The 14,153-nt window shown below is 49.0% G+C and overlaps 1 protein-coding gene across 5 annotated transcripts in view; it reads left to right on the forward strand.

Moving 5' to 3' along the window:
- Positions 1-14,153, forward strand: part of LOC121444105 (putative sodium-coupled neutral amino acid transporter 10) — a 56,452-nt gene that overhangs the window by 26,385 nt on the left and 15,914 nt on the right. For all 5 annotated transcript variants that reach the window (XM_041645877.1, XM_041645878.1, XM_041645880.1 and 2 more), the window contains 2 exons: positions 141-252; positions 1,062-1,168. In XM_041645877.1, coding sequence (XP_041501811.1) covers positions 141-252; positions 1,062-1,168 — 219 coding nt within the window. The remainder of the gene's footprint in view (positions 1-140; positions 253-1,061; positions 1,169-14,153) is intronic.

Genomic DNA, 14,153 nt, shown 5'->3' on the forward strand with positions numbered 1-14,153 from the left:
AAGCTGCTCAACCAGATCTGATTGTGCTGGAATACTCACCTGTCAGGTAGCTCCCACTGGACTCAAGCGGAGATAGGCTTGCTCGGTAGAGCCCTGTGTGGTCCTTTCCAAACTGGTTGTTTTTGCTTTCTTTCATGTAGCAGAAAGATGGAACCTTTGCTGCAGGGGGCTACATGCCCCCACTCCGGTTTAAAGTCCTCACCCTCTCGGTGGTGTTTGGAACCATGGTCGGTGGGATCCTGATCCCCAATGGTAAGCCCTGCAGCCTCTTGTCCGCCTTTGGTTTCCCTCATTCTTCTTGTTGCGTGGGGAGCCCAGGGATGTCCCTAGCCTATGCTTAGCATTTAGCTAAGATTACTCCACAAAGTCTATGCCATTTTCTCTGGTGTGCTAAAAACTGCCTAGAAATTCAAGGTCCTACCCATTCCTCTGTCACCAAACACAGGAGCAATGGCTTTAGCCAGCACATCGTGCCCTTTGTCGCGCATCTTAGGGTAAGGCGCTAGGTTCCTGCTGAGCAAAGGCAGAGTGTAAGGCCGTGTGGAGCCAGCTTCTGATTTTGGTTGGAAACGCCCTGTGCTTGGCCTTTTATTTATTTATCTGTCTGTCTACTTATTTACTTTTTTTTTTTGAGTCAGGGTTTCTCTGTGTAACCCTGGCTATCCTAGAACTCACTATGTAGACCAGGCTGGCCTCGAACTCGGAGATCTGCCTGCCTCTGCATCATTGCCCAGTTTGTTCTTGACCATTTAAAGATGGGCTGTCAGAATTTCCCAGACTGCTCTGCTCTGCTCTGACAAATCTTAGTGTATGAGGAGGGGGAGAAACATGGAGGTGGTAGTGGACCCCATGGGTACAGTGGATGTCTGCTCACGAGCTCTCAGGCAGCCTTTACAGTGGTCCTGTCTACCTGTATGCCCAGTGAGAGGTGGTAGTGGACCCCATGGGTACCGTGGATGTCTGCTCACGGGCTCTCAGGCAGCCTTCACAGTGGTCCTGTCCACCCGTATGCCCGGTGAGCACCATCTCCCAGTCACACCTTGCTGTCTGTTCATTTGCAGTGGAAACCATCCTTGGCTTCACAGGGGCGACCATGGGGAGTCTCATCTGCTTCATCTGCCCAGCTCTGATCTATAAGAAAGCCCACAAGAATGCCCCCTCAGCCCAGGTGAGTGTGTCCCTCCCCTCAGCTCTGTGCACCTGTGCCTTGGATGCAGGTGAATGTTGGCCACACGGCCTGGCCCCTGGCCGTCAGTCTAGTCAGGGAGAGGTCCTTTGAATACAGTCACCACCTGGGATCTTTAGGCAGGTTCCTCCCCTCATTTTCAGTGTTTTATTACCAAAAGATACTTGGTCAAGGAGATGCGGGAAATGGGCCAGACAGGTGGCTCAGTCTCTGCCCCGTGTGTATCAGGGCTTTCCCCAGAGGGGACGATTACTCTTCCTTACCTATCACAGGACACTAACGTGTGTTCATGCTGTGACTACCGGCCGCCCCCAGACCGTCTCCCACAGCGAGCACCACTGCTAGATTGGTGGCGGTCCTAGGATGACAGCGTTTTTGTTTGGGTTTGGTTTGTTTTTAGTAATACAGCTTCCTGCTGTCTTCGCTCAGCACCCATAGCCGGTTGCTGCTCAACCGCAGGTGTGAGCGTCAGTGCTGCCTTCTATTGTAGCTGATGCCCAGGAGCTCCTGTAGGGAAATTCCATAGCCTGGTCTCCCACGCAGCCGTCCAGCCCTTTGCTGTTACAGTGCACAGGTGTTTCCATACACGGGACTGCGTTTATAGAAAGTATTCCAGAAATGAGACTCCTTTTGCCCTGTGCCTGGTGAGGTCACAGTTCCACAGTGTGTCTGTCACCATGTCTGCATTGTCCTCTGCACTTTTGGCTTCCCTGAATGAGTGGAAATGTTGTTTTGTGGACACAAATGCCGCGTATGTTTTTTCTCTTTGTACTGCCTGTGTTTTGCTTCCTTTTCAGGGGAGTGTTGAATGTTTCCTTATTGGTGCATAGTCATAGTGCTTACGTGTGTGCCACTTGACAGTTCACACCTGTTTGTAACTCCTGTTCCAGGGACCGACACGCTCACATAGACATGCATGTAGGCAAAAGTACCAAAGAAATAAAATAAAGACAAATTATTTATTAAAAAAGGAAGAAATAAGGTGTGGGCTTGGACAGTGGCTTAGCGGTTAAAGCACTGTGCAAGTCTGAGGCCTGGAGCTCAGATTCCCAGAACCCCTGTAAAATCTGGGTGGGCCGGGCAGCTGCAATCCCAGCACTCAGAAGGCAGAGTCGGTATCCCAGGAGCACGCCAGGCACTAGAGTAGTTGATCAGAGAGCTCCAGGCTCAGTGAGAGAGACCCTGCATCAGTAAAGTAGAGAGTGGTTGAAGAAGACTCACATATACGAACACGGAAGAAATGTACATGTGTATAGAAAAGCATAGTTCTTACATGTAGCTTGTCATATCTTTGCAGGGTCAGTGTGACCCTAGCCAAAACCATCCAGGCAAGCTGGATATCCTGCCTCCCCCTCTCGTCACCTCACCCACATCTCACAGGTGACTGTTGTCTCTTCTGGAGGCTCCAGCCTGAGGAAGTGGCATCTTGTGCCTGTGCTGTGTGGTGGTCAGAGCCACTGCAGAAGGCCTTGGGCTTGCTTACTCGCTCACCGTGTTCACCCCCTGGAAACCTCTGGTAGGATGATAGTCTAGAGAAGGGAGCATATGGGAATGGCCACAGCTGTGTCTGGGTAGTCAGTCCAGCAGTGGCCGATCCAGGGAGAGCCAGGAACCTGGTAGTTGTTCAGTCCCTGAGGATGGCTGTCTCTGCAGTCCCAGTCTGGTGCTGGAGACCTGGAGGGTCCTGGGAGAGCTGCTGCTGGTCTGCAGTCTTCGATGGAAGCCTAAACACTAAGGAAGATGAACTTGCCATCAGGGTGAGGGCCACCAGAGGGTGTGGCACAGATTAGGGCGGGTCTTCTGCTTCAAATCGGATTAAGACAGTCCTACACAGGAGTGCACAGCAATTTGAATTTCAGTCGATTCCAGATACAGGCAAGCTGTCATGTGACATGTCATATCTAGTCAGACTCTGATGCTTGGCTGCTCCCTTGGGCGCCATGGGTGAGCAGCTCTGTCACTCTGTACTTTTCCAGAAGGTACCTGGGTCCTGTGGTGTCATAGTTAGCTTTTGTAGATTCTGCAGTGGTTTGGGGTTCCAGAAGTGGTGCCTGTAGTTATAGCATTAAGAGTGACCCCGATTGCACACGTACCATTGTCCCCTTTAGAAATTGCCGGTGATGGCGCACACCGTCAACCCCAGCATTCAGGAGGCAGATGAAAGTGGATCTCAGTGAGTTCGAGGCCAGCCTGGTCTACAGAGCAAGTTCCAGGACAGCCAGACCTGTTACACAGAGAAACCCTGTCTTCAAAAACAAAAACAGACCATCTATTTTCCCCCTTAATTCCATTTACATATTTTGTCTGCCTGAGTGTGCATGTGCTCGCATGGGAGGCTGGAGGGTTTGTGGAGCTGTTTGTCTCCTTCCACTCTCTGAGGGTCAGAGTTCAACTCAGTTGTCAGGCTTTGCACCTTTGCACGATGAGCCATCTTGCTGGCTCCATTTAAGTTTTTAAAATTTATTATTGATTAATATGTATGTATGGGCGTGCCTAGTGTACATGGAAGCCAGAAGGTGTCAGATTCCCTGGAACTGGAGATAGAAACAATTGTGGCCGGCGGTGGTGGCGCACGCCTTTAATCCCAGCACTCGGGAGGCAGAGGCAGGCGGATCTCTGTGAGTTCGAGGCCAGCCTGGTCTACAAGAGCTAGTGCCAGGACAGGAACCAAAAAAGCTACGGAGAAACCCTGTCTCGGAAAACCAAAAAAAAAAAAAAAAAAGTGACTTTGAAAAAATAAATACTTTAAAAAAAAAAAAGAAAAAAGAAACAATTGTGAACCTCCATGAGGATGTTGGGAACTGAACCCATGTGTCCCTAAACTACTGGGCTTTTTTAAAACTTATACACACACATATAGTTTATTTATTTTCATTTTATGTGCATTGATGGTTTGTGTGCATGTATGTCTGTGTGAGGGTGTCAGATCTTAGAGTTCCAAGCAGTTGTGACCTGTTGTGTGGGTGCTGGGAATTGAACCCCGGGCCCTCTGGAATAACAGCCAGTGCTCTAACCACTGAGCCATCTTTCCAGCCCCCCTACTGAGTCATCTCGATGGCACCATCTCATTTTGTAGCCTGGGTGCTGGGTTACAGGGTTAGTTTACTTCACCTGGCATTGGACATCTTTTGGTGACAGAAGTTGTGAATTTTACTTTGGCCCAGTTTATTGACTTTTTCCCCCTTTGGTGCTTTTTTGGTTCTATTTAAGAAAAGTAGGAATATCTGCTTACCTTAAATTCTAAAGATCTATTCTGGTGGCTTTTATTTTTCACCCCACTTGGGATCAGTTTAAGTGAGGCAGGACTCATGTGGCTGTCCAGTTGATCCGCTCTGTCCCCTGCTGTGTCCTTCTCAGTCCCTGTTGTCTGAGACTCTTGGGGACGCCTGTGTTCACTGGTATGCTGGTCCCCCATACCAGTTCTGCCTGCTTCATGTTCTGAGCCTTTGTGCTCCCCCCATGGCTGGTGGTGGGAGGCATATCACCCCATCCCTTCAAGGTCTTCCTTCTCATCTGTGCTCCTTTGCATGCTTGGCCAGCTCCTGCAATGGCCTTTGGTTCTTCCAGAATAATTGCTGACATTTTTAGTGGGGTTGCATCAAGACTAGATCGAAGATGTGACTTCATCCTTCAGCTTACAGTATTTTTAGAGATTTATTTTATTTTAAGTTATGTGCATATATGTGGGTTTGTGTGTGTGTTGAGTACGAGGGTGAACAAAGGCCAGAGACATTGTTTCCCCTGGAGCTGGAGTCACAGGCTGTTGTGAGCTATCTGTCGTGGGTGCTGGGGACAGAACTCAGGCCTCTGAGAGCAGTGTGTGCTGTAACTGCTGAGCCGCCTCTCTGTTTTCTGATTCCTGCTGATTTCCTCTTGCCCACAGCCTCTTAGACGTCTCATCATTGCGACAGATGCCTCAGAGAGCAGCTTAGGAGGAGGGAGATATATTTTGTCTCACAGTCTCAGAGTTGGGCTGTGGCCCTCAGCCTCATCTTTAGGTACGAGTTACAGTTGTTGCAGTGATGGCAGGGTGTGCCGGAGGCAGAGAGGGCAAGCGAGATAGAGGGGCAGGGGCACCACCGCCTGGTGTTTCCACCACCTCCATAATGCCACCAGTGTCTGTCAGCGGATCGCCTCATCCCTTGATAGGGGCAGAAAGCCTTTGTGAGCCTGTTGTCCTTCGTGGTCACCATCAGAGACCAAGCATTCGGCTCATGAACATTTTGCGGGGATACTTCAAATACAAACCATAATAAGTCCTAGACATTTGGGGGTTTTTTTTAGGGCCTCTTAGAATGCACGCTGGAGAGTTTCGGCCCGTTACATGGGTTGAAGTGAGCTCTGTGGTCTGATATGTGGCCTACTCTGTGGATGCTTAGTCCTAAGGTCACACACTGAAGTCTTCAGTTTTGACATTTTGGTACTGATATTTTAAAAATCTTAGCTGGGCGGTGGTGGTGCATGCCTTTAATTCCAGCACTTGAGAGGCAGAGGCAGGCTGATCTCTGTGAGTTCAAGGCCAGCCTAGTCTATATAGTGAGTTCCAGGACAGCCAGGGGTACACAGTGAAACCCTGTCTCCTAAAAGAAAAAAATCTTATCAGTTATGAGAAATGTAAAGTAATTCCTAATTGTAGATTTATTTCTCCTTGTAACTCTTCCAGTTTCTGCTTTCAGCTGGAAGCTGTTATTAGTTGTGCGGTGCCTGTGAAGCATCCCTGCATCTGGGAACCCTTCCTCTGAGGCGGTGTCGTAGGTGCCTTATTTCTGCTCTGCCCAGCTTAGCCTTCTCTGATTAAAGTGACTGTCAACAGGATCTAGAATCATCCACGAGACAAACCTGGGTGTGGCAAAACTGATGTGCGAAGAGCCACACTCTTCCCTGCCGTCTGTGGGCCGGGGGTCTGCGACTGACAGGGTCTGGGGCCGACGGAGTCTGGGGTGGACGAGAGAAGATGAGTGAGCTAAGCATCAGGCCTCATCTCTCTGCTCTGGTGCTAACACAGTGTGCCCAGTCGCCTCACGCTCCTGCCACCATGCCCTCTGTCGTGTTGGCCTACCCTCCATCCAGAGCCTCGATGACTCTTCTGTCATTAAGGGTTTCATCCGGTGCTTGTCCCAGTGGCAGGAAGAGCAGCATAGGCCTCCGTGTCTCCTTCCTCCTCATACTCTGATGTGCAGGGGCAGACGGGTGAGGGCGAATGTTGGTGCCCTGCCCGCTGCCTACAGAGCCGGGGATGCTGACTGCCGGTGCGGTCACTGATTTAGGCTAGAATTTCCATTTGCTTTCTTTGTTTTGTTCTGTCTTTTGGGATTGGGTTTCTCTGTCATTACTCTGTAGACCAGACCACCTCTGTCTCCTGATTGCTGGGCTCAAAGGCAGCTCCAGCCACACCAGGTCATTATTCATCAGTGTGGGAGGTGGGGTGGGGGTGTATACATATGTGTGTGCTGTGTTTGCTAGTGTGTATGCAGGTCAAAGGTTGACTTCCGGCATCTTCTCCTCCATCTTCCTCTACCTTTTCTCTTACTGAACCTGGACTTTGCTGTTTGGGGAAGACCAGACAATCAGTGAGCCCCAGGATCGCAGTGCATGCCACCATGCTCAGTTTTTACAGTTTCCAAACCTAGCACATGCTTTATCCACTGAGCCATTTCCCCTCTTGCGAGTGTGTATGTGTGTGCATGTTCACACTGTGTGTACATCTGTGTGTGTGTGTGCATGTTCACACTGTGTGTACATCTGTGTGTGTGTGCATGTTCACTCTGTGTGTACATGTGTGTGTGCATGTTCACTCTGTGTGTACATGTGTGTGTGCATGTTCACTCTGTGTGTACATGTGTGTGTGCATGTTCACTCTGTGTGTACATGTGTGTGTGCATGTTCACTCTGTGTGTACATGTGTGTGCATGTTCACTGTGTGTACATGTGTGTGTGCATGTTCACTCTGTGTGTACATGTGTGTGTGCATGTTCACTCTGTGTACATGTGTGTGTGCATGTTCACTCTGTGTGTACATGTGTGTGTGCATGTTCACTCTGTGTGTACATGTGTGTGCATGTTCACTCTGTGTGTACATGTGTGTGTGCATGTTCACTCTGTGTACATGTGTGTGTGCATGTTCACTCTGTGTGTACATGTGTGTGTGCATGTTCACTCTGTGTGTACATGTGTGTGTGTGCATGTTCACTGTGTGTACATGTGTGTGTGTGCATGTTCACTGTGTGTACATGTGTGTGTGCATGTTCACTCTGTGTGTACATGTGTGTGTGCATGTTCACTCTGTGTGTACGTGTGTGTGTGCATGTTCACTCTGTGTGTACATGTGTGTGTGTGCATGTTCACTCTGTGTGTACGTGTGTGTGTGTGCATGTTCACTCTGTGTGTACATGTGTGTGTGCATGTTCACTCTGTGTGTACATGTGTGTGTGTGCATGTTCACTCTGTGTGTACATGTGTGTGTGTGTGTGCATGTTCACTCTGTGTGTACATGTGTGTGTGTGGAGGCTAAGGCTGACATTGGGCGTCGTCCTCAGTTGCTTCCACCTTATTTTTGAGATAGGTTCCCTCACTGATTTGGGGATCCTGGCAGGTCGGAGAGCTTCGGGGATCCATATGTCTCTGGAGGTGGAAGTGTGTGCCGTTGTCTCCGGCCTTCACCTCACTGCTGGAGTTAGAGCCCAGGCCCTCGTGGTTGTGCAGCAAGCACTTCACCAGCTAAGCCCGCTCACAACCCCCCCGCACTGTTACTGTTTCTGCTGTGGATGGGTTCTCCTAGCAGCCCACACAGCCTTTTGATTTCAGTGGTGTGAAGGTCACACACTCAACAGAAGCTGTGCTTGGAAGTTTGCTCTTCCGAAGCCAGTGATCTGCAATACCCTCGTGGCATTGTGTGAGGAGTCTTTCTTTGGACTGCCAGCTCCCAAATGACAACACAGAGACTTCTTATTTATTAAGTGTGAAAGCATGAATGCTTGGCCTTAGCTTAGGCTTGTTCCCAACTAGCTCTTAGAATTTAACTTAACCCGTTTATATTAATCTTTGTTCTGCCACGTGGCTCATTATCTCTCCTGAATACTGTACATCCCACTTCCTCCATGTCTGGATGGTGAATCCCCACCTCTCAGATTCTTCCCCCAAGTTCTTCTCTCTCCCCAGAAGTCTCCCCATCCTCTCCTGCCCAGCTATTGGCCGTTCAGCTCTTTAGTCAACAAACCAGAAGGCAAGGAAGGACAGAGATACATCTTTATGCAGCATGGTCACATATCCTACAATAATACCCCCCGCTCGAGACAGGGTTTCTCTATAGTTTTGGAGCCTGTCCTGGAATTCTCTCTGTAGACCAGACTGGCCTCGAACACAGAGATTCACCTGCCTCTGCCTCCCGAGTGCTGAGATCAAAGGTGTGCACCACCACTGCCCCACTCCCCCCTTTTGATCTAAAATATAAAGTAAAGCTCTTAACTCTAACACAGTAAAACTATACACAATAAGAACAATTATCAGGCAAGAATTACATTCCCAACGTCCTGTCCATTTGTATGTGGCAGATTCAGAGAAAGTATTCTATTATATATCCTATCTTGGTGAGTCCAAAGTTTCGTACCATAATTTGTGTCACCAACCTAAAAATATGCTTTAGGTCATGAAACATTTTCTTATATAAACAAGCTTTTATATCTGTTAACCTTTATAAATTTTACATCTCTTTTGTGAGTTTCTTTTTTGAAGTTGGTAACAAAGAAAATGGTAAAACTATAACTATATCATCTTCAACCCCATCAGAGACCTGAGAAGGATATGATATTACCTGAGTAAACAGGAAGTACAGAGCAGGCCACTTCTAAAATTGTAGAAATGTCAGAGACAGCTGGCTGTCTGACAGTCACCCAAGGTTCCTCTGCAATGTTGGGGCATCCATCTTCAGCCTACAAGCCTAGGATATCTGACAGACTTTTCTGTGAAGCAGGGATTTTGAAAGACTGGCCTACCCTATCTTGGCAAAGCTTGACAGTCAACTTCCTTTTGTACTGCTTGTCCAGTTTGCAGTTGAGGCAAGGACGGTTTCTTGCCCAGTGGCTAGCTTTGCCATATTGAAAGCAAACTCCATATGGAGGTTCTCTGATGCCCATCATCTTCTCTGGAGTAGATTGGTGCTGCCAGGAGCAGATGTATCTCACTGTCATGAAAAGCCTTATGTTATTAAAACATTTTAAACCCACATTCTGTAGATCTCTGAAGCGTTTGAAGATTACCTCTCTAACTAAAAATATCTGTTTAACCTTGAACACATACCTAATATAACTACAGGTTTGAGTGTCATAGATGACTACTAACCTTTTTAAAAATAATTTATTTAAATTTATTCTGTGTCCATTGGTGTGAAGGTGTTAGATCCCCAGAACTGTAATTACACAGTTGTGAGCTGTCATGTGGGTGCTAGAAATTGAACCCAGGTCCCCTGGAAGAGCAGCCAGTGCTCTTAACCACTGAGCCATCTCTCCAGCCCCTAACCTTCATTTCCTAATTATCCCAAACAGTTTGTAATATGAGCTTTCAAGGACTAGAACTTTAGATTTCATTTTTAAATGAGCTGCATATGTACAATACCTTCAAGAGGAGTAGATATATACAGTATGTTATAACAAGAATAACCTTAAATTTGTGCCAGTATACAGAAATCCATAACCAATGTAAAATATTTGAACTGGTAGTTGCTTTTAGTAGATTCAATCATCTACCCTTTTATCCTACCATTTCTGTATTCCCCTTTTCTTTCTTTTCATCCTTCATCCCCATCCTCACACAGTGTGATCAAATACCCCACAACAATATTGGGCAACAGTGGCTGCAGCTCCCTCCTGGTCCACAACAGAGAAGTCAGTGACTCTTGAGACCAGGGTGGCATGAAGGTTAGTGCTGTCAACTCGACAGCATCTGCAATCCCCCCCCCCCCACTCTCTCTCTCACTCTCTCATGCACAAACGCACGCACGCTTGCATGCATGGTGGGTTACTTAGGTTAGGTTAGCATCTGCATGCTTGTGAAGGATTCTCTCTCTTCAGTCCCAGTCTCCTTGCAGTAGTGGGCCAGGACCATCCTGGTCTTGGGTACTGGACTGCATGGAAGGGAGGAAGTGCACTGAACAAGAGCACTGTCCTCACTGTGCTCCCTGCCCCAGGATGGGGTTGATCAGCTACCTCAGGCTCCTGCTACACACCTTGTTATGGTGGACCATACCCGAGAACCACGTGTGAGTCAGGATAAACCCTCCCTTCAGCTGCTCTAGTCAGGGCTTTTTATCACAGCAACAGGAAGGAAACCGAAAGCAGGTGGTCAGCCCAAGGTAAGCTGCTGTTCCAGCTTTATGTAGTTTCAGGTGATGTTGGGTTCATCACAACATAACCCATTGTAAATCTGGGAGCGGCTGCCCTCAGTTCCAGTTGATGTTTCATTGCTGGTCCTTAGTCCTGTCTGCTGGCATGGTTGGTATTTTTCAGTCATTGTGTTGAAGAAACCATGCAGGCTCTGAGTGGTGTGGCCCCTGGTGTGCCCAATGACAGCATGGTGGAGGTTGAAGCTGGGGTAAACAGGGCTTGGGTGTACTCCCTTTGCTAGGACCTTGGCTGCAGATTGTTGGCCCTCACTTAGCTTTCATCTTGTAGCTGCCCTGTTCCCTATGTGCTCTGCGTGCTGCTGGCTCATACCTCAGAAGAATGGCATACACAGGGCCGCACACTTATGTGTGGTTGTTTCCTTCTTCAGGCTGCGGCTGCTGGAGCCCCCGCTCCCTGTTCTCAGTGCCAGCCTGGTGAGTCACTCTGGAGTCTAGACTATAGACTGTGTTGTCTGGCACTCCTGACTGAGTGTCCTGGATGCAAGTCTGGCCTCTCCTTGCATGTTTACCCGTGTTCCCTGGAGTTGTTTGCCCATGTCTTCAAGCGGGCTGACCTTAGTATTTTCGTCTAACATTGTAGTTAAATGGGAAAACCAGCACGGCACCGCTTTTCTGTTGTAGCTTGATGTAGCAATTTGATAGTGAGGTTAGGGAGATTAACCCATTGCCTGTCAGACTGCAAATGGTTTTCCTCGATTTTTTTAACCCCATCATGTGGTCTGGGGAGAATGGGGTGCGAGGGAGTCCTAGTTAGAAAGACTTTCTAGGGGCTGAAGAGCCGGGCCAGCAGAAGAGGTTTGTGGCTTTTGCAGAGAACGCAGCACCTGCATGGTGGTTCACAACATCTGTAACCTTCCGACCCCACAGAGCATGGGGCATGCACATGGTGCACATATGTGAAGGCAAAGCCCTCATACATAAAATTTAAAATATAAAAATTAAAGAAAGACTTTCTCAGGGCGGGAAGGTAGTTCAGTGTTTAAGAGTATTTATTTCTTGTTGGGCGGTAGTGGTGCACACAATTTAATCCCAGCATTTGGGAGGCAGAGGCAGGCAAATCTGAGTTTGAGGCTAGTCTACAACTACAGAGTGAGTTTAAAAAAAATAAAAGGTCTCTTCCAGTGGACCTGAGACTGGCTCCCTGGTCCCCAGCACCCACATGGGCACTCACAGAGAGAACTTTGTGTCATCTGATATATTCTTGGAGAGCGGGGTTAGTGGGGACATTGTTGTTTCCCCTGCACGTATGTCAGTGTGAGGATACCATATCCCCTGGGAGTACAGTTACAGACAGTTGTGAGCTGCCATTGGGGTGCTGGGAATTGAATTCAGGTCCTCTGGAAGAGCAGCCTTCTCTCTGGCCCTAGCAGGGACTTTAGTTTGCTGGTTGGACTCCCCTTTCTCTGTTGATTTTTGTCACTGTGGCATCACAGACCTTGCTGCATTTTATTTTTACTATTCTGGGTTTTGAGATAGGATCTTATATACCGCAGGCTGGCCTCAAACTTTCTGTGTAACTAAAGATAACCGTGAGCTTCAGCTCTTCCTGCCTCGGTCTCCCAGGTGCGCACCATCGTGCCTGGTTCACACGGTGCTAGAGACTGAGCCTAGGGCGTCATGCGTGCTGGACTCGATTCCTAAACTGAGCCACATCCTTAGCCGGCTTCCTGCGTTTCCCTCTCTCATTTGTTGGCTAGCCCTGCCTCCTCCTCTCTGTTTTGAGATAGAGTTTTCCTGCATAGCCCTGACTGGCCTGGAGCTCACTCTGTAGACCAGGCTGACCTCTGCCTCCTCAGTGCTGGGGTTAAAGGTGGTCGCCCCCAAGCCTGGCTCTTTAACACTAAGGTCTCCTCTTTCCTCGTTGTTCTTGTTAATAATGGTCTGGATGCTGTTGGATTTTTTTTTTTTATGAATGAATCTTTGTATCCACGAATCTAAGAGATGGCAGTCCCTTTTGTTTTTGTTCTCGTTGGAATTCCTGACTCTGCGGAGGAGCTGAGGAGCGTGTGCCTGTGTGGCAACTCTTCTGCCCTGCACATCGCAGCTTCCTGTGCAGCAGGTGGCCGCGGTTTGATGACTCAGCTGTCAGCTCAGGTCTTCTGGACTTGGCTTCTGTGTGTGATCTGTTTTGTTGGCGTGCTGACTGGCTGTTTGTGTGCAGGGAAGTTGTGGATTTCCTGCAGTCATTTTTTCCTGCTCACTTCATTGAGCCCCCCCTGGATCTCTTGGTGCACTTCCTTCTTTCCCGTCCCTACATTTCCATTTCTTTTGTCCGTTCTGTCAGAGTGTGCCTGTTGTCATGGTGCCTGTGGCAGGAGCGGGCACTGTGGTGTTGTCCTTACCCAGCTGGGCCTGCCTCAGTTGCCTGGCCTTTTGAGCTCATGTACAGGAATGAGCAAGCATGGCCACAGCTTGAGGTGCCACAGTTGTAAACACACTACATCATGCCAAGGCTTGATCTGTGCCTGTGTAACTATGTTTCTTAGGATTGAGAATGCTTGAAGTATCTTCTGACTGAGGTAGGAAGATACTGGTAGTTCTGCCATGAACGCACGCACAACCTCTATACTCTTCTCAAACAGGCCGGCTAGGGCACGTAGTAGCTGCCATACTGCGAGGAACACGCTCTGGGAGTGTGGCTGGGTCTGAGACCCTTCTGGGAGCCAGGCCCTGTCCTGGGAACTCTAGCTGCTCCTGCAGAAAGAACAAACTGGACCAGCGGCTCCGCAGCTCAGCTGAGCTTTTGAATGGTCCAGGTTTGCTCTCTGCTTAGGGACCTCACAATGAGCCAGAAAAGGAGTCCATGTCTGCTGGCAGCTGGCGTGAAGATGGTGGAAGTAAGAATAATCAGAGAGCAGGACAGTGGGGACAACAACAAATCCTGAATGAGGCTGGGTGGCCTTGTCCTCTTCTGTAATGAAACCAGCAGAGGGTGCTGGAGCCCCAGGGAAGCTTACAAGAGGAGTAGATTCCTCTAGCAGGGAAGGCCCCGTAGAGGAACACCATGTGGGTGCCTGCGGCCCCTTGGGCGAGTGTGAGTGGTGTACACTGCACATAAAGCCGTGAGCTAGCCTTCTGTCCCACAGCCAGAGTGAGCTAGCCTTCTGTCCCACAGCCAGAGTGAGCTAGCCTTCTGTCCCACAGCCAGAGTGAGCTAGCCTTCTGTCCCACAGCCAGAGTGAGCTAGCCTTCTGTCCCACAGCCAGAGTGAGGCTGCCTGATCCTGGGGGCATAGACACCCACACTGTTGACTGGAGCCTGGTCTCGGCTGTATGTTCTGTCTCTGAACTTCTTTATCCTGAGTGAAAAAGTATGTCCCCTGCCTGTCCACTTCTGGGGCTCTACTGGGTTAGGAGTCAGGGCTCCTTGTGGAGCCACAGCTTCGGGTAACTGGGGGGAGGGGCTGTAGGATGTTTGTGGACCGTGGCCTTGGTAAGACCTCTTATTTCCCAAGCCTGAATAGTGAACGGTAGGGGGTGGATTTGTGTCTCTTCTGCTGGCCAGCTCTGGACTACATTAGGATGGATCGATGCCAGAACTGCAGTCAGCAGGGCGCTCTGAAATCAGATG

The sequence above is a fragment of the Microtus oregoni genome, unplaced genomic scaffold, assembly GCF_018167655.1.
Source record: "Microtus oregoni isolate MIOR12 unplaced genomic scaffold, Mior012 000117F_ref0000505, whole genome shotgun sequence".
Taxonomy (NCBI): Eukaryota; Metazoa; Chordata; class Mammalia; order Rodentia; family Cricetidae; genus Microtus; species Microtus oregoni.